This window comes from Castor canadensis, chromosome 18 (genome assembly GCF_047511655.1).
Source record: "Castor canadensis chromosome 18, mCasCan1.hap1v2, whole genome shotgun sequence".
NCBI classification, from domain to species: domain Eukaryota; kingdom Metazoa; phylum Chordata; class Mammalia; order Rodentia; family Castoridae; genus Castor; species Castor canadensis.
In genome coordinates, this window is record NC_133403.1 from 34,694,572 (window position 1) to 34,713,111 (window position 18,540).

The 18,540-nt window shown below is 46.2% G+C and overlaps 1 protein-coding gene across 2 annotated transcripts in view; it reads left to right on the plus strand.

Moving 5' to 3' along the window:
* The first annotated feature begins 5,109 nt into the window (after positions 1–5,109).
* Fbxo21 (F-box protein 21) overlaps positions 5,110–18,540 on the plus strand; it is a 36,288-nt gene continuing 22,857 nt past the window's right edge. Inside the window, exons 1-6 of one of the 2 annotated variants that reach the window (XM_020163666.2) lie at positions 5,110–5,380; positions 6,211–6,346; positions 8,255–8,349; positions 14,564–14,685; positions 16,732–16,878; positions 17,119–17,255. In XM_020163666.2, the coding sequence (XP_020019255.1) occupies positions 5,142–5,380; positions 6,211–6,346; positions 8,255–8,349; positions 14,564–14,685; positions 16,732–16,878; positions 17,119–17,255 (876 nt within the window). In that variant the 5' untranslated portion in view covers positions 5,110–5,141. The remainder of the gene's footprint in view (positions 5,381–6,210; positions 6,347–8,254; positions 8,350–14,563; positions 14,686–16,731; positions 16,879–17,118; positions 17,256–18,540) is intronic. The other variant, XM_020163667.2, reaches the window with a different exon arrangement.

Sequence of the window (18,540 nt, forward strand, 5' to 3'; positions counted from 1 at the left end):
GATGCTCTGTCATTCTCTTTTCCTTTCCTTCCTCCCGGAATTCCATAGAGCGGATCCACTATTGCAAATGTGTTCTACATATGAGTTTGTATATGACCGTGCTTGGTTTTGTGTATATGTTTATCTTTGGATCTGTTTTCCACTTACAAGAGAAAACATGTGGGCTTTGTCTTTCTGAGCCTGGCTTACTTTCTTTTTTTTTTTCATTGCTGAGGATCAAACCCAAGGCCTGGTCCCTGTTAGGCAAGTGCTACACCACGGAGCTATGCCCTCAGGCTTCAACCTCCTTTCTTAAAGCATTTCCTTCAGAAATGTTGTGCTTGTCTATAGGTCCTCTGTGTCTTGATAGGTATGTAAATTTCATGTGTGTGTGTGCTAGTTTTTTATTGTGCTAAAATAGAGCAGAAAGTATACCATTATACCCATTTTTTTCTTTTCTTTTTTTTTGCAGTACTAGGTCTTGAACTCAGGGCCTACACCTTGAGCCACTCCACCAGCCCTTTTGTGTGATGGTTTTTTTGAGATAAAGTGAAGGGCAGACTTCAGGAAGTGCCAAAAGGTGATAATTGGCCAAGGAGACACTTCTTCTTCCCAGGAAACAAATGTCTGTTTGCACCCCAGAGACATCTCCGCCCTCGGGCAATAAAAAAATGCTATAAAAACCCAATTTCCAATCTGATCCACGGGACCCTCTGAATTCCCCCTGAATTCCCTCTGAATGCCCCTATGCAGTCTTTCTCTTCTCTTCTCTACAGATAAAATCTTTTGAGTCCACCCCTACTTTCCATTCTCAGAGTGGACCCAAGGACCCTCAACAGCTGAAAATTCCTGCATGTCATCCGTGTATCATAGGGTCTCTCAGAAGTATTTACTCAGGGCTGGCTTCCATCTGCGATCCTCCTGATCTCTGCTTCCTGAGTAGCTAGGATTACAGGCGTGAGCCACTGGTGCCAGGCCACCATACCCATTTTTAAGGATGCAAATAAGTGACATTAAAGACTATCTGTGTCATTGTGTGACTGTCAGTACTGTTTTTGAGACACTTTCATCACCCCAAACAAACTCTGCACCTATGTTAGTAGTTTTCTCATTGCTGTGACACACACAAGCAACACCAAGGAGGAGAGAGAGATTTTGGCTCACAGTTTTGGAGTGCTCATCATCTCTGGCTTTGTTGTTTCTGGGCTTGTAGAAAGGCAGAACACCATGACAACAGGAGCAGGTACAGAGGTTGCTTACCTCATGGCAGACAGGAAGCAGAGAGACAGGAAGGGGCCAGAGCAAGATACCCCCAAACACCTGCTCCCAATGGCCTGCTTCCTCCAGCTAGTCCAAACTCAAAGAATGGACTCAGAGACACGTGGAGACAGTGGAAACCTGGCGACCTTGCAAGAATGGGTGCCTGGTGAGCAGACACACCCAAAGCGGTGTAAGTCTGCAGTGCACAAGTCCCTCCCCTGGTTCCTCATTGGCTAAGTACTATAGGATGTACATTTCTACCCACCCCCCATTGGTTTATTTTTAAATATGCCTCTTGGGATTGGTCAAATTTTAGAAGTGGGCTGTAAGTGGTGTCCACCTCCCTTTGAGGTGGGAAGGTCTCCCTGTGACAAGTGCTTTCTGGCATGTACAGTTTTTAAGCATTTTCTCATTCTATCCTGATTTACCCCTCCCAGTTTAAGTTCCTTTATCAGTTGCCCCTCCCCCAACATCTGCAAGCAAGCGTCCAGGGTTAAATGCCTTGCCTTGAAAATGGACCACCACTGACTCTTTTTAACAGGTCCAACTTCCTAAAGTTTCCAGAACCTTGAAAATAGTAACACTGGCTGGGGACCTAAGCTTTAACACATAACCCTCTGGGGTATTTCCTTTTCAAACCATAACCCTACCCACTAAAAAACAGCATCCCCTCTCTTCCCTCCTCCAACCCCTAATAACCTTAAACCTAATTCTGTCTCATAAATGTGCCTTTTCTACAAGTTTCATATAAGGGGACTCATCTACATTTGTCCTCTTAGCATAATGTCTTCGAGGTCCAATTCTTATGGTTGCGACGCGTGTCCCTACTTCATTCCTTTCTAGGACCAAACACCATTCCATTTAATGTATTATCTGCATTTTGCCCCTTTTTGCAAAGGCTAAAATAAGTTTCCTGCCCCCTTTCCTCCCCATGATTGTTTTTGTTCAGGGCCTGGGAAATAGCTCTTTGAAATGTAAATAAAAGGAAGACAGTGTCCCTACCCCCTCCTGTCCCGTGGGAGTTCAGCCTGGGCTCTTTGTTCCAAACTGTAACCACCTGCTCATAAAGATTTCAGTTTTATTATTCCTTGAGGCAAAGGCAATTGGCCAGAACAGTGGGTACCCTGGTTATCAGGCCAGTTTAGAATGAAGTGGAAAAAAATGTATCAACAAGGCAGCAGCAGTCAGGTTCTCCACTCCAGGACAAGTTACCATGATTTTTTTTTTTTTCTTTTTTAGCAGCACTGGGATATGAACTCAGGGCCTCATGCTTGCTAGTCAGGTGTCCTCAGCCCCACCGTGAATTTTGAAGTTGGTATATAAGGTAGTGCATGCTGCATAGAAGGTCTGGGGTTGCTCTCTGCTTTTTCATCACAGTTCCCGTGATGTGCACACACTCTGACTTAATGTGCATTCCATAATAAAACTGCCTTTCTCCAGCTACAGAGGGGGATTTCCTGAATTGGCAGGCAATTGTTTTCTTCCAACAGTATCTTCATCATCTTTGATCAGAAGACAAGAAAGAAGCCTGGCCAGATGCAGCTGTGGGGGGCTGGCTGCCCCCTTCCAACTGTTTGAAAACTGTTAATCCAGATTCAGACACCATCGAAGCTTATTTGCATCTTCTCAGGGTCAGGACCAAGGCTGGGGGAGCAGTAAGGTGCCACCATAGGGACAGGATAGAGGCTGAGGATACAAAGAGAGAAGGTGATGGATTTGAGGAGCAAGAAGTATGGTCTTTGGAGGCCTTGCTTTGCCAATCTGGGCCCAAGGCAGAGGCTCCCTGTGCCTCTCACAAACAGACGGTTCTCTTCTACCATTGCTGGGTCTGGAGTGAAGCCCCCCATCTCACCCTGAAAAAGCCTTCACACTTGGCCTTTCAACTCAGGTGTCTGGGGGAGGAGCCGGGTGTGGTGTGTGCAGATGGAACAGCCAAAGAGGCTGGAGTGGGGTGCTGTGTGTTTGTTCACACTCTCCCCGCCCCAACCTGGCACTGTTGCCAAGGCTGGAGCTAAAAGACCTTGGCCTGTCCTAGCTCTGCTGCGGAGCAGACTTGTGATCCTAGCCCAGAGTGGCCCAAAGCAGGTGGCATGCCCATGGGGGGGCCCTCTCCCAAACTTTCACAGTAACCCACTTTTATCTAGCACTTTCTCTGCGTCTGGCACAGCTCTACAAATTTCACTCAAATCTCAATCCTCCAAACAGCTCCAGAAGGCAGGCATTATTGTTACTCCATTTTACAGATGAAGAAACTGGACCTCATACGGGTTATGTAACACACTGTAGTCCAATAGCTGGTTAGATATCTGTAGTCTACAGATAATTATTGAGAATCTGCCATATGCAGGACCTGTGCCAAGTAAGTAGGCAGCCAGAGGTGGCTCTGGTAGGGTCCTGGCTTCAGAGCAAAAGGGGAAGAGACTCATCGAATAAATGGCTATAAATGAAGGAAATTAATTACCCGACTGAAAAATGCTGGAACTGGGTGTGGTGGTGCATATCTATAATCCCAGCTACTCAGGCAGCTAAGGCAGGAGAATCTCAAGTTCAAGGCCAGCCTGGGCTCAAGCTTGGTTAGCAAGATTTTGTCTCAAACACAAAATAACAACATAAGGATTGGGGGTGTGATTCAAGTAGTACAGCACTTGCCAACAAATGCAAGACCTTGGGTTTAATCCCTAATACTGCTAAAATTATATATATATATATATATACGTATATATACATATATACGTATATATATATATATACGTATATATGTATATATACGTATATATATATATATATATATATACTGAAACAGAGCACATGCTGGTCCTGGGGTGAAAAAAAGAGAGTCTGCACTCTGCAGAGAAGTTAAGCCGAGCCCTGGAGGAGAGAGGGCTGGCAGGAAGTGCATTTCAAGCAGCAAGAGAAGGACACATGAGAAGGCCAGAAGTGGGAGGAAACAGAAGACCAGCTTATCTGGGAACAAGCATGGCTAGGGAAGGAGAGAATGGCAAGGAGAGGTGGAATTTGTCCCTTTGCAACAATGTTAGGGATTTCAGATTTATTTCTAAGGGCAATAGGGAGCCATGGACAGCTGAACACCACCCATTGAGAATAATTTTATAGTTCAACTCTCAGGGTGTCCTGATTTCCAAGTTGGGGAGACTTTACTACAGCCTCTTGTATACTGGTAGATCTTCAAGTCCTCATTGGAATTCCAGCTCTTGGGGCACAAGAACTCCATTTTTCTTATCTCTGTTTCCCTATAGAACAATGCATGGCATTGAATTGAACTGAGTTTAAAAACAAAAAAACAAGTAAATTCAAATATTGGAGATACCCACCCACACCTGATGGAAACTTTAAAGGTTCAAACTCAGGTTTTTGACCCTCATGGCTTTGGATCAGTGCTCCCATCTTTATCTGATCTGTAGAATAGATATAAATATGGCACCTATTGTGTGTGTAGGGGGGAATATGCCTCCCCAAATAGGATTACTGAATCGAGAATAATTAAGAAATGGATACAGGACAGCTCCCCATCATCCATTGTCTTAAAGCGGGACACAGACTTGGGAGCTATTACCTCTCTCCATACCATCACCGAGGACTCCAGTGAAGACCCCTGAAAAGCAAGTAGAGTGGCTGGCTTAGCATCCACTGGGGAAAACTGTTTATTTCAGCATGCGGCCAAGGTCGTGGGCAAACATTAGTTAATTTTTTTTAAACGATGCTACTTTTGCCTTGACCAGAGTAGTCATTTCCTCCCCTTCTAGCCCACTGGACCGAGGGGGCGTGGTCGCCTATGGGCGGGGCCATGTTTTGGCCACGCCCACCGACGCGGGGTGGGCGGGGTGAAGCAAAGCTCCCCGGCGCGCGCACGCGCGCGCGTCGGCCCCAGGTACGCGGACAAGATGGCGGCGGCAGCGGTCGACAGCGCGATGGAGGTGGTGCCCGCGCTGGCGGAGGAGGCCGCGCCCGACGCGGCGGGCCTCAGCTGTTTGGTCAGCCTGCCCGGAGAGGTGCTGGAGTACATCTTGTGCAGCGGCTCGCTGACCGCCCTCGACATCGGCCGCGTGTCCAGCACCTGCCGGCGGCTGCGCGAGGTGTGCCAGAGCAGCGGGAAGGTGTGGAAAGAGCAGTTCCGGGTGAGGTGAGCAGCGGCCCCCGCGGTCCCTGCGCTCCCTGCGCGCCCTGCGCTGCGACCCCCACCCCATCTCACCCCACGCCACCCCCCCCACTCGGTCCGGCCCGGTCCAGTCCCCTGGCTCCCTGATGCGCGGACCCCACCCGGACCCTTCCCGCGGCCGGCAAGACAAAGGCCCGAGGCCGGCGGCCCGGCCCCGCCGTGCCCACCCCGGGGGGCGCAGATGGCGCATCGCGGGCGCCCAGCGGCCGAGCCCCACGGCGGGGGCCTGGCGCGCGCCCTCGCGCTCTGCGCTCCGGCGTTCGCGCGGCTCCGGCGGGTGGGCTGTGCACTGCACAGATTCCATGCCGAGCAGCCCGGCATCCCAGCATCCCATCTGGCCCTGCGTTACTCCCGCCGTGACCTTGGTGGGGGGTGCGGGTCGGAGGTAGGGGGTGTAGGAGGAGGCAGCTTCTCTTTCTTAAGCCTCATTGATCCACTTGGATCAGTGGTGACAAATTAGACCCACCTTTTGCCGTGGTCATTAAGTGAGATGATGTAGGAAAGGCAGGCACGCACACGGGGCCGGGTTCTGAGGAGGCGCGCGCCACGGATGCGAACTGTTATTGTCATCGCGATTAAGGATTGTGGCCACCACCGTCCTCCTCTTAGAGATGGAGTGGGAGGGGGGAATGGAGACAGCCATGCCAGGGTCACACCATGGGAGTGAGTGAGTGCATGCTGGATGGAGATTTGAACTAGGTCCACAGCCAGGGTCCCCTCTTTCCACCAGCCTTGTTTTGCAGGGCTGCCCTTGAGTGTCAGCTAAGCCCACGGGATTGTTTCTCTCCTTGTAGGTGGCCGTCCCTTATGAAACACTACAGCCCCACCGACTACGTCAATTGGTTGGAGGAATATAAGGTCCGGCAGAAAGCTGGGTTAGAAGCCCGGAAGATCGTAGCTTCGTTCTCCAAGAGGTTCTTTTCAGAGCACGTAAGGATTTATTGCGGTAGCTGCTTGCTCTTCCGTTTTGCCTGGCAGTGGCAGTGGCGTGTGTGTCTGGGGCTGTAGGCATTAGCTCATCCAGGTCTTGTTGCTGGCTCCCTTTTCAGGGCTGCACAATCCCTTACTCACTTACATGGCTGCAAGCGTCATTTTGTCCTTCCCTCCCATCCAACAACACGAAGCCATTTGTCCCTGCCAGCTTTACTTTTCTAAAGCCAGAGAGAATGGGGGTGGAGGGAGTAGGGGGGGGCCCCACATAGCACAATGTGCAGTGAATCCACAGAGAAGCATTTATTTCTCCTTAAGTAGGTTAGACATATTTTTTGCAGCCTTCACATGATTTGGGGGAATCATCAATAACTGAACTCTCTAAATTTCTCCCAGTTGTTTTTCCAGAAGGGTTGGCGGAGTTAATGTGATTCAGATCTCTGGTCTTGCACCTTCTGCCCAGTAGTGGACTGTGTTATTTGTTAAGGTAACAGAGGATTCAAAGCTATCTGTAATCCCTCAAACTTGCCTTCTACTACTTACCCCTGAAAGTTGGGGTTTGGTGGGGAGGTTTTTTGTCTCTTTGGTTTTGGTTTTTTGTTTTGGGATTTTGTTTGGTTTGTTTTCGTTTTTTTGAGGCTGGTCTTGAACTAGTGATTCTTCTGCTTCAGCCTCCCAAATGCTGAGATTACACATGTGGGCAACCACACCCAGCTAAGGTTTTCCTTTCTGTTTTTAATATTGATGAAATTCATAGTCCACTCTAATATCTTTAATTCATTAAACTATTAGTTTTTGTTTCTGATTGCAGATCTGCAAATAGAGCTCATCTTATTTTACTATTCTGGTTTCTTAAAGCTTATTTATTGAAGCTTTCTGATTTACTTCTGATTTTTCTAATTTTTGACTACTTTTCATGAAGTTTATAAATTTAAAATGTTTTCAGGGCATTTCAAGTTTTAAAAGGGAAAATGTGGACTTTGGACAAATTTGAACTTACTTTCCTATGAGGAATTCCTTCAATAGCTATTCCCTAAATGTAATCATTTATATAAATGTTTATTATGTTAGGATGGATGGACAGAATTGTTCTGCCATCAGAAACTATGCTGTAGGTAGTTTATAACCACAAATGGTATACACTGGTTTAAAAGTTTGCACACACACATATTTTGTGCTAGGCGTCTTTCATGCCTTGGTCATGGACACTGGTTTGCAACCTCGGCTCCTAGTCCATCTGGGTTTGTGCACATTTTTAAATAAGAGTCTGTGCTTTTATCTAATAATGGTGGGTTGTTGTGCTTTTTCCCCTCAGTTTTCCCTGTAGCACTGCTTAAGTAGAAGTATGTCAGGGACTTTGACCACAGCAGGAGTGCACTTGGGATTGATCTATGGGTGGGTGATTACTTTGGCCCAAGAGCCGTGTGTTCCTGTGTTCTGAGGATGCACACAGGTTAACCTGAAACACTGACTACTTTCAAAACGAACACTGGTGAAAGTCATAACTTAAACTGAGAGGATCTCAAAGGTCACTATACCACCTCCTCCAGGTCCAGAAAATACGCACCGGCAGGTTAAAGGAGCACCTCTCACACCAGGCTGTGCCTCTGGCTCTCAGGTTGTTTCTACCTAGACTGCTCACAGTGTTCCTGTGGATTAGATACTTGTGGTTCTCATCTTAGTTTGAGAGCCATTTTCTTCATAGAGTTCTGAATTACCAGTTTCAGAAGTCCCAGTGTATGAGAACATAGTTGATTTACAAGTAACCAGGAGCACTGAACAGATCCTGCTACTCTATCTTGTCACTGTCCAGGGAATCAAGCTTCTTGGCTTGCCACACTGATTTGTTTATGACTGACAGCGTCATTAGTAGTATTACTTGAGGCCTACTTTTGTGTGTTTTCATAGGTTCCTTGTAACGGCTTCAGTGACATTGAAAACCTTGAGGGACCAGAGATATTTTTTGAGGATGAACTGGTATGCATCTTAAATATGGAAGGAAGGTAAGATGTAGATTTCTTGGGGATTTTTGTTTTTGAAAAGTGGTAAAAGTGATAACCTGAGAATAAATGGCTATATGTATGTGCCTGAACCCTAGACTGTGTTTTCAAATAATTGATGTCTTGCCATAGTCATGACTTTGCAAACTCTGACTGTGAGGTTAATATGCCAAGACAGTTAGTATGTGTACAGTCTACCATCTGTAGCCATGAGTTCCACATCCATGGCTTCAACCAACTTTGAATCAAAAGCAGACAGACTCCTTTTCCTAGTCATTGTTCCCCAGACAATTTTACATTTACATAGTGTTTATTCTGTAAGTATTATTACCAGAATAATACTATATGAGCATAGTGAGTATCATGAGTGGTCTAGAGGTGATCTAAAGTGTCTGTGAGGGTTCTGTGAATGCTGTGCCATTCACATAAGGGACTTGAGTGTCTGTAGATTTTGGTACCCAAGCATGGGGGGCTCCTTGAACCAATTCCTCTTGGATACTGAGGGATGACTGTATAAAGAAAGCTTGCAGAAATCCTTCTGGAAAGCACAGTGCACTGTGCACTCATGTCTGTTAACGTCTTTATCCTTCCTTCATTGTCACTTCTCTGCCTACCTCTACTAAATTTGATTGTCATGAATTAAATCTTTTTGTTTTAATTACTTGTTAGAGGGCTGGAGATGTGGCATAAGCAGTAGAGCCTACCTAGCAAGCACAAAGCCCTGAGTTCAAGCCCTGGAGTATAAACCTCAGTACTGCCCTCCCCCCAAAAGAAAAGCCTCTTAGAACCATGTACAGTGGTTCATACCTGTAATCCTAGCTACTCAGGAAGCTGAGATCAGAAGGGCTGAGGTTTAAGGCCATTCTAGGCAAAAAAGTTAATGAGACCCCATATGAACAGAAAAGGCAGGGCGCTATTGCACACCTGCCATCCCAGCTAGGAGGGAAGCAGTAGGAGAATCGTGGTTCAGATCAGCATGGGCAAAAAGTGAGGCCCCCATCTCCAAAATAAGCAGAGCTGGGAGCAGGGCTCAAGCAGTAGAGCACCTGCCTAACAAGGGTGAAACCCTGAGTTCAAACACTCAGTACTGGAAAACAGTATCTTTGCCATGTCTTAGTTTTGTGGAAGTTTTTTTGTTTTTTTTTCTTTTATGATTACTGAGTTCTGGTGGGAAAATAGTCTTACCTTGATCTTCCACACTGTAGCTCTTTGTAGCCTTGTCTCCTGTACTTAGACTGTTACTCAGTTATTCTCCTTGTCTCCTGAGGTTGTTTACAATGGTTTCTACTTTGTGTTTTCTGCTGTGAAGGTCACTTTCCAGTTTATGTGGAAGATGACTTGGCTTTCAGCCTAACTTGCCTATGGAAAAGATTTTCTGTTCTAAAAGTTGAGGTAACTTGCCTAGTGATAGGTGAAAAGCTCATCTACTGTCCTCCTTAAGAGAAGTCATTGCAAGTGATCTCCCAACTAAGGCATCGTGTGTAAGGGATTTAAGAGGTCAGTCTCCCACTGGACAACTGAAGAGAGGCAAGATGTGTCCCTGTTCCGGGCCTCAGGAGCTCCGATGCAGAGGTCATTTTCCTGTTTCTATTTTGGTTTACCTATAAATGAATTGAAGTATGATCTGGAAGACGGTGCAGCCTTAAAAGTAAAAGCTGCCTTGCGGTTTTGATACACGAACATGTACACTTTTAGACACAGATGTAGTCTCATACATACTGTATTGGCTGCTTTGATTGGATGTGTATGCAGACTGTTTGTTCTTATTTACACTGTTCCTCCTTCCAGATTGGCCTTCTGCCTCCACCCTGTTCTTAACAATTACTTATGTTGTATTCTTCCACACTGATAGACAGTGACATGTACGGGAAGGGAAAGAGACCATAATTTCACAAAATTGTGATCATAGAATACTTACTTTTCTGTAGCTTTTTCCCTCACCTAACATGACCTTAGGGGAGTCTATCCTGTCAGCTGGTAAAAGATAAAATTCGTTTTTGTTATGAGTCCCTGTTCTTTTGAAGGATATAATAGTCTATTTAACCATTCCCCTATTGCTGGGCAACCTCTCTCTTCCATCTTGTGTCACAGTGAAGAGTACTGTCTCTACTGGCTTCACTCCCAAGCGGGAAGGGGTATTAGTTAGAGCACTGTAGAGTGTCGTTGGAGAATATGAAATACTCTTGACATGATGAAGACTTACCATCACCAAATGTTAGTTGTCAGACTAATGTGTAATGTAGTGCCGTTCCAAATGCGATCCAAGTAAGGTTTTGGTAGGGCCAGTTTTTATTTAGTTTAGTTTTTTTTTTTTTTTCCTTTTTCTTTTTTAGTGAATAATATAGTTATAAAATGTGTATGGAAGAGTAAACTCACAAGATGAGCCAGAAAGAAATATTTAAGTGATCATAATGGGAACTTACTCTGCAATTACTCGTCATCTGCACGATGCAGGTACACAGAGATAGATATCGTATGGTTTCCCTAGCAAAGGACAATTCAGAAACGTCCCAGAATGCAAGATAATGTTTATAAACTCTGGGGAAAAGGTGGATTGTTTAATAAATGGTATTGTGTGTAACTGAATATCCATCAGGAAGACAGTAAAACCTACACTGTTTACAAAATTACATTCCACAAGATTTTTCAACAACTGAACTTTTAAAATGATGACAGTGAAGACCCCACAAGGAAATAGACTTCTAGGGAGGCCTCTGAGACCAAGACGATGATACAGAAGCAGTGGAGGGACACAGACCCAGTGCTGTAACGAAAAGTAAGCTTCTGCCATACACAGTAGCTCGTGCCTGTAATCCTAGCTACATGGGTGGCAGAGATCAGGAGGATCACAACCAGCTGCAGGCAGATAGCTCAAGACACCCTATCTTGAAAATACCCAACACAGAACAGGACTGGCGGCGTGGCTTGGGTGGTAGAGTGTCTACCTAGCAAGCAGGAGATCCTGAGTTCAAACCCCAGGACTACCCCCAAAAAAGGGAAAAAACTTCTGTGTGAGCAAACAAGCCATGGACAGGCCAGTCCAACTCAGGGATTTCCAAAGAGAAACAGCAAGATGCACAAAGAACGAACAGGTTACCCCTTGGCCTAAGATAGGAGTATTTTTAAATGACAGGAATACTGCACATCTGAACTGTTTTGGGATGCCAGTGTTTGTGGAGGACCCTGTTTGAACTTTTCCTGGCAAATGCTTTTTTAGTTATGGAAAGCACTGGGAGAGGAGGGGTAGTCTGCACTCATGGTGCCCTGTGTGGACTTTTTTGGTTTTTTTTTTTTAATTTTTTTTTTTATTATTCATATATGCATACAATGCTTGGGTCATTTCTCCCCCCTGCCCCCACCCTCTCCCTTACCCTGTGTAGACTTTGAAAAGAGAACATCCTGCGATCATAATGGGTTTGGAGAGGTTTTTGTTTGTTCAGTTATTTTTTTTTTGAGACAGGATCTCGCATAGGGAATGTGATCCTCCTTCCTCAGCCTCCCAGGTGCTGGGTGGTTAAAGGCATGAACCACCCTCGAAACAATGCATTAAAAGAACACACACTATCCCTAAGAAAGTGACCTGGAGTAACCAATACTGAGACGTATTTTAGTAAAATTACTGGATTTTAAAAGCAGGAAAGTCCTGTGGGCATCCAAGCAGGAACATATCATCAGACTTTCAACAGCAATGCTTTATACTGGAGAAGAAAAGATACTGAAACACAGAAAGAAAATGTCAGCCAAGGACTTTTATATCCAGCCAAACAGACTTCTAAATAGAAAGACCAGAGACAAATTGACCAACCTGGGTCTTCTCAACAGACTTTTGGGCCCATTCTGACAAATTTGCTAGAAAGTGAGTTTCAAACACTCGAAACACCAGAGATGCACTAAAATCAGACTGGTGGTGAGTGTAGAATGACTTGTAGAACTAAGGCCAAACGGGGGTTGAAAGGGGGAGAGCACTCCATGTGTGAGTAGGCATGAGCCCTCATGGTAGATTCCATGCGACTAACACAAGCAGATCCTCAGCTGTTTTTCACTCATCCTGGAGGTGAGGAAACAGTTGGTCTCGAGGTGCTCATGAGAGAGGTGGGCAGCAGAGAAGAGCAAGACAGAAATGTCCGTGTGAGCTCACGAGGTACTGTATGTTTATATTACATGTGTGCGAGTGGGTAGTCTAGACTGACCTAGGACAGAAATCCTCCAGCTTAAGCCTCTCAAGTGCTGGGATTACAGTGTGTGACACCATGCCTGGCTCTTTTTTGTGTGTGGGGGAGTGGTGCTGGTGCTGAGCATCAAACCCAGGGCCTTCCACCTGTGAAGCAACTGCTTTCCTTGCCGCCCACTTAGCGCCTCTTAATGGAAGACCACACCACCTCCTGGGAAGGCATCTTGAGAAATAAATGGCTTCTGACTTCGATCATTCTCTACATTCAGTTTCCAAAAAGACATTCAGAAGACCACGTTTTAAACACCACATGGGCGTGACCAGCAAATTCCAGACTGGGAATCCAGCCGGTTTCTTCAGCAAATAAAAATGAAGGCGGAATAGATGGAGTGCCTTTAGATTAAGAGAGTTTGAAGACTTCAAGTCAGACTGGAATGTGCAAGGATGCATGTTTGGTGGCTGTACATGGAGCAAGGGCAGGCTAGAGGACAGAGGTGTGGATGTGATTGTTGTTCAGGGGAGCGAGAGCAGGGCTCACTGGGTGTCTACAGAGTTCTGGTTCTTGGCCTCAGGGTTTAATTCAAGTCCATCATTAGACCGCCCACTTGTTCCTGGTGATTTTTCTAGATTGGTACACTTCACAACTCGAAGGTTAAAGAGCAGACAGAGGTCACTGGACCTCCCTGAAGATGGGCCAGTGCTGTGTTTCCTCCATCCTGCAGGCAGCCAGATCCTGGCTGTCTCCCACCTCCTATGGTCATTCACTCAGCAAGTTTTCTTGAACATCTGCTGTGTGTCAGGCTCTGATTTAAGGACTGGGAACACAGAAGTGAACAGTATCCCCAAACCCTGCCTTCCTGGAGCTTACAGTGCATTGGGGAAGACAGGCACTTGAAAACAAACAAACAAAACAAAATGTATTACATTAGAAAATGGAAACTGCCATGGAGAAATATTGAGGCGGGAAGAAAGTAGGTGTGGAGGTGAGGGGTGCTGTTTGAAACATAGGGGAGGAGGCCTTAGCAGAGGATGTCTGAATGAAGCCTGAGAGGAAGTGAGAGCGGCCAGAAGGAGCAGCACACTGGGTGAGCAAGGCCAGGCACAGTAGCTGGCGCTGGGCTGGGCGGGGGATGGGGAGGGTCAGGGAAATTGAGATCAAGAGAGGTGATGGGGTGAGGGTCAAAGGGACCTTTTAGGTCCTCACTAAGAGTTGGGCTTTTACCATGAGCAAAGTGAAAAGCACTGGAGAGTTTGGGGGTGATGACTATGGTGAGGCAACTGGGTGCTTAACTGGAGCACTGTGACTGCCAGGTGAGGAGAGGTTCAGAGCGAGGCCAGTCAGGAGCGTGCTGCTGTATCCAGCAAAGGTTGATGTTGGCTGGGATGTGCTAGAGAAATGTGTTTACATATGGGTGGACATGGGGCAACCATAGAGCTGGCCACTTGAGCACAGGATGGCCAGGAGGCTTTGACCTCACTGGAGGCATGGAGCAGGCTACACCTGAGATAGGTAACATGGGGAACAAGGTTTCAGATGCTCCCAGCTGTCAGGTGGGGTGTGGAGTACCAGTTAGCTAGCTAGGTCTGAGACCTGGGGAACACTGTTCTGGAAAGTAAGTGTGGGGAGCATCTGAAACCCCAAGGTGGGAAGAAGCTGCTGTGGCCACCAGTGTAGAAGGGTAGGGCATCCTGAGGGTTTTGAGGCAGCCTGAGGACCAGCACCACAGCATAAAGTCCCTGTCTCCTGAAACGCCCCAGCTCAGCTCACTTCCCCAGCTGCTCTGTCATGCCCTCATCACAGACACAAGACACATCTGAAACTTGCGTATCTGTTCCACAAATTTCAGTTCAAGCAACTGATCGTTGAGTGACAGGTGCATAGTCCTGCTGGGCTGGCTGCTTCCGTCATCCTGGGAATGACAAGATTGTGAACCAGTTCTGGTTTTCCTGTTGAAGTAGACTGCATGAGGTGGCTGATGTGAAGTCAGAATGAGGCAACTGAAAGTTTTAAAATGTTCATTTTTTTATTGACTTGTTATTTTCCAGAAAAGCTTTAACTTGGAAATACTACGCCAAAAAAATTCTTTACTACCTGCGGCAACAGAAAATTTTGAATAATCTCAAGGCTTTTCTTCAGCAGCCTGATGACTACGAGTCCTATCTGGAAGGTGGGTCTCTCCATACAGAGCTTAGCCAGCAACTGTGGGAACTGCCCCTGGGGTAGAGGGAAACAGAAACCACCCTGCAGGGGCTTATGGAGGTCAGATTGTGTTCTGACCAGTGAGGGCAGCACTGAAGTTTAGAGCTAGGGTTTTGTTAACGTCTTTAGCTGTCAGCTAAAGAGATGGTGTTTTCTGAAGATGCACCTTTGGTTCAGAGTGTGAGAGTGACGTCTCACCTAATGACATGCACACCTTGCTTTGCTAAGCTTCAAAGTATTGTTTCCACATCAGAGAGAAATGGGTCCATTTTTGTCTCTAACCTCAAGCACGTTCCTCAACTTGTGGTTGGAGTTTAGTGAGGACAGAATGTTCTAGCACATCAGTGTCTGCTGGTCCATGATGATAAGTGAGGAGAAAGGGTCAGGTGGGCAGGCACGATGAAGGGAATGACCTCGTGTTCTTACCAAGTTGAACAGGAACAAAATGTGACTTGAATTTTTTAACTACTTTAATTCCTAGAGTATTACACAAACACTCCCATAAATTACAGTTAGGAATCCATGCTCATTTGCTTCCCTGCCCCTGGTGACTTTTTTCCTTTCCAGTGTTCTCCTAGTTGTGTCCCCACTCTGTTAATGTCCTCATGCAGGCTGTCACCAGCTGGCACAACACTGCCTCCTGCCCTGGAGTCAGCCAGTACACCCAGCCCAAACCCACTGTTCACCACTGCGGTGAAGCCTGTGGTGTGGACGCTGACTGCTGTTTCCAGTCTCTGCCTGCTCTGCAGTGCTCTCCCTAACTCCACCTTCCCTGTCACTCTGCACAGTGTCCCTGTTGCTCAAGCCAGGGATCCTCCAGAGACACTTGGCTGTGCTTCCTCACTGATGACACCCCGCTTCCTGGTAATTCCCTCTTGAACATTTTGCTCACCCTACCCAGCTTGGATCAGTGATCACTGACTCTGGGTTCCCACTGTGGACTCGCTCAGAGTCACTGCAGGAGCATGTGACAGTCACCTGTCTCTCATTTTCTGTTTCAGATGTATGCACCTTGTTTTGATTTTTTTTTTTTTTTTTTTTTGAGACAGCTCTTGGCTGGCCTTGAACTTGTGGTTCTCCTGCCTCTGCATCCCGGCTGCTGGGATACAGATGTTTACCACCATGCTCAGCCCTTACATTGAGTTTCTTTAAGGTTTCTTAGTAACTAGTTTCTTATGTTCAGAGGCCTTGAGTTAAGATCTCTGTGTACCCCACAGTGTCCACTGTAGATTGTTGGTAATTATAGAAAGTCTAGTGTTACCCAAAAGGAAGTGAAGAATCTGCTGTAGTTGATCAGAATAAAAGACCCTCATCACCTTGGAATCCTCTCCTACCACGTACTGCAGTTGGGAGTTACCCTGTCTGGTTTATTTCACAGTTCAGAATGGTTAACAGTCTTTACTTCTGTAGCTTGGTTTTAAGATGACCTGAAGGCAACCTGGTCTCAGATTAAAAGATTGCCTAAGGCTTTAAGGAGGCATCGTGTCTTCGCTGTGCTCTGTACGGCTTTTTGGCAGCAGGTTCCCTGACGTGGCTGTTTACCTAATTTGAAAGTGGAGTTATCTCCAAATCCTTTACTCTCCATCCTCAAGATGTGTAGCTTGTTGAAGTGACTCATCTGTCATTGGGAACTTACAACTTATTTTTTAACAGAGGAGCTGCCTTCCACTGTTAGGTTTTCTGTCTCATACTGTAAGAGTTGGAGAGAGAAATAGCTTGAATAGATCTCCTTTACACAGTTGATTTCTCTTTGTGATAGAATGGGAATGTGCCACACATCATGGGTTTTTGAGTCTGACCCACGAAAGAAGTTTGGTTTTAAAAAAAAGGTGCATGTGGAGCAGCTTTGTTGAAATGTGTGTTCCTCCCCAGTGTGTCATCTGCAGGCCTGGTGTCCCAGGTGGAATGCTTGTCTGCTGGGTTGTTATAACAAGCATGGCTCCTGGGTGGTGGGGCCAGCAGCTCACTAGTACGAGGGGAGAACTGAGCTGATTTCAGGTCCTCATTCATCCAGGTGCCGTCTTCATTGACCAGTACTGCAACCCCCTCTCCGACATCAGCCTCAAGGACATCCAAGCCCACATCAGCAGCATCGTGGAGCTCGTCTGCAAAACGCTCCGTGGTGTGAACAGCCGCCACCCCAGCTTGGCCTTCAAGGCAGGTGTGGAATTGCTTTGCTCCAGCTGTGCAGTCCCACTGTGTGACAAAAAAGTGATAAGTGACACAAAGTTGCAGTTACCTGGGTAGTGTCAACAACTTTGAATACAGCCTGTCTTCCATGCCCTAGACTGGCAGCATTGGATCTTCAAGCCATTGCTGATCTCTTGTGTTGTGGGTGGCCTGGGACTCCAGTCATGACTGTTCTCGGGCTTGTGTCCCAGAGTAGATGTCTGTGTTTCAGGTGAATCCTCCATGATCATGGAAATAGAACTCCAGAGCCAGGTGCTGGATGCCATGAACTACGTCCTTTATGAGCAGCTGAAGTTCAAGGGGAACCGAATGGATTACTATAATGCCCTAAACTTATATATGCACCAGGTAAGTGTGGACGTATTCTTAAAAGAGAAAAGAACTTCCATAGTTGTGGATTCCCTGCATCCATATACAACTGAAGAGCAAAAGCATTTCGAAAAGCTAATTTCTGTGTTTATAGTGGATGTGTGCCATCTTGTCCTTATTTCCTAGGTAACCTAACGACTAGTTACATCCTACTTATGCAGCACAGGTATTCCAGGTAGTCTAGATGTGATTCAGGTATTCAGGAGGGTGTGCAGGTTACATGCAAATCCTACACCATTTTTGACAAGGGGCTTGAGCATCTGCACACTTTGGTACCCACAGGTTCCTTGACCAGTTCCCCATAGATGTCAAAGGACTGTGCATGCGTGTGCAGGCACACATTTTGAGCTCATCTCTGATGAACTGTCCATTTCTTGCTGACATGTGCTGTGTCTTTTCCACTCTGGATGTCCAGTAAACCCATTTTTCTCTACCACGACGGTATTGCTGTGGGTTCTATCTGTTTTATCATGGAATGTTCTTTGTGTGCAAATGCTTCTTAATAGATGGAGGTATTTCTCTGACTGTGGTCAATCTGTTTTATGAATTCTGAGGTGCAAACCTAATCAGGACTCGTCAGTGCTGACCTCCGACAGGGCTGGCAGAAGCTGTGCCCAGCTGTGTCAGGTTTGTCTTAGGTGCTTCCTGCCTGCCTTTCTTTTCATATCCATTCAGTTGCTGTGTCTGCTGTTTTGGTTTTATTTTGGCATATCTCACATGTTTTCCTTTGAAATGGTTTTAAGTTATTTTTGGAAGAAGGAGGGCCAAAATAAGGGGTCAGCATACTTTTTTTCTAAAGGGCCAGGCAGTAAATTATTTCAGCCGTGTAGGCTGCACGGTCTCTATCTTAACTCCTCAGCCTGCTCTTACGATGTGAGAGGCACAAATAGTACGTAAACAAACGGGTGAGGCTGTGAACATTGCGATTTGAGTTGCATATTGTTTTTATATCACAATATAGTATTCTTTTGATTGCTTTTTCAAACATTAAAAAAATGAAAAATTCACTGGTGTATATGCCTGTAATCCCAGCACTTAGGAGGCCGAGGCAGGAGGATCAAAAGTTGCAGGCCAGCCTGGCTACCTGGGGAGACCCTGTCTCAAACAAAGAAAAAATAAAAACTTTTTATGCTGGCTGTACAGAAATAGCTGGTAGACTGACTTCAGCCTGTGGGCCATAGTTTGCTGAATAGATAAACTACTCATCTGCTTAAGACTCAAAGGCCAGCATCACGAGCTAGGGATGTAGCTGGGTGGTAGCATG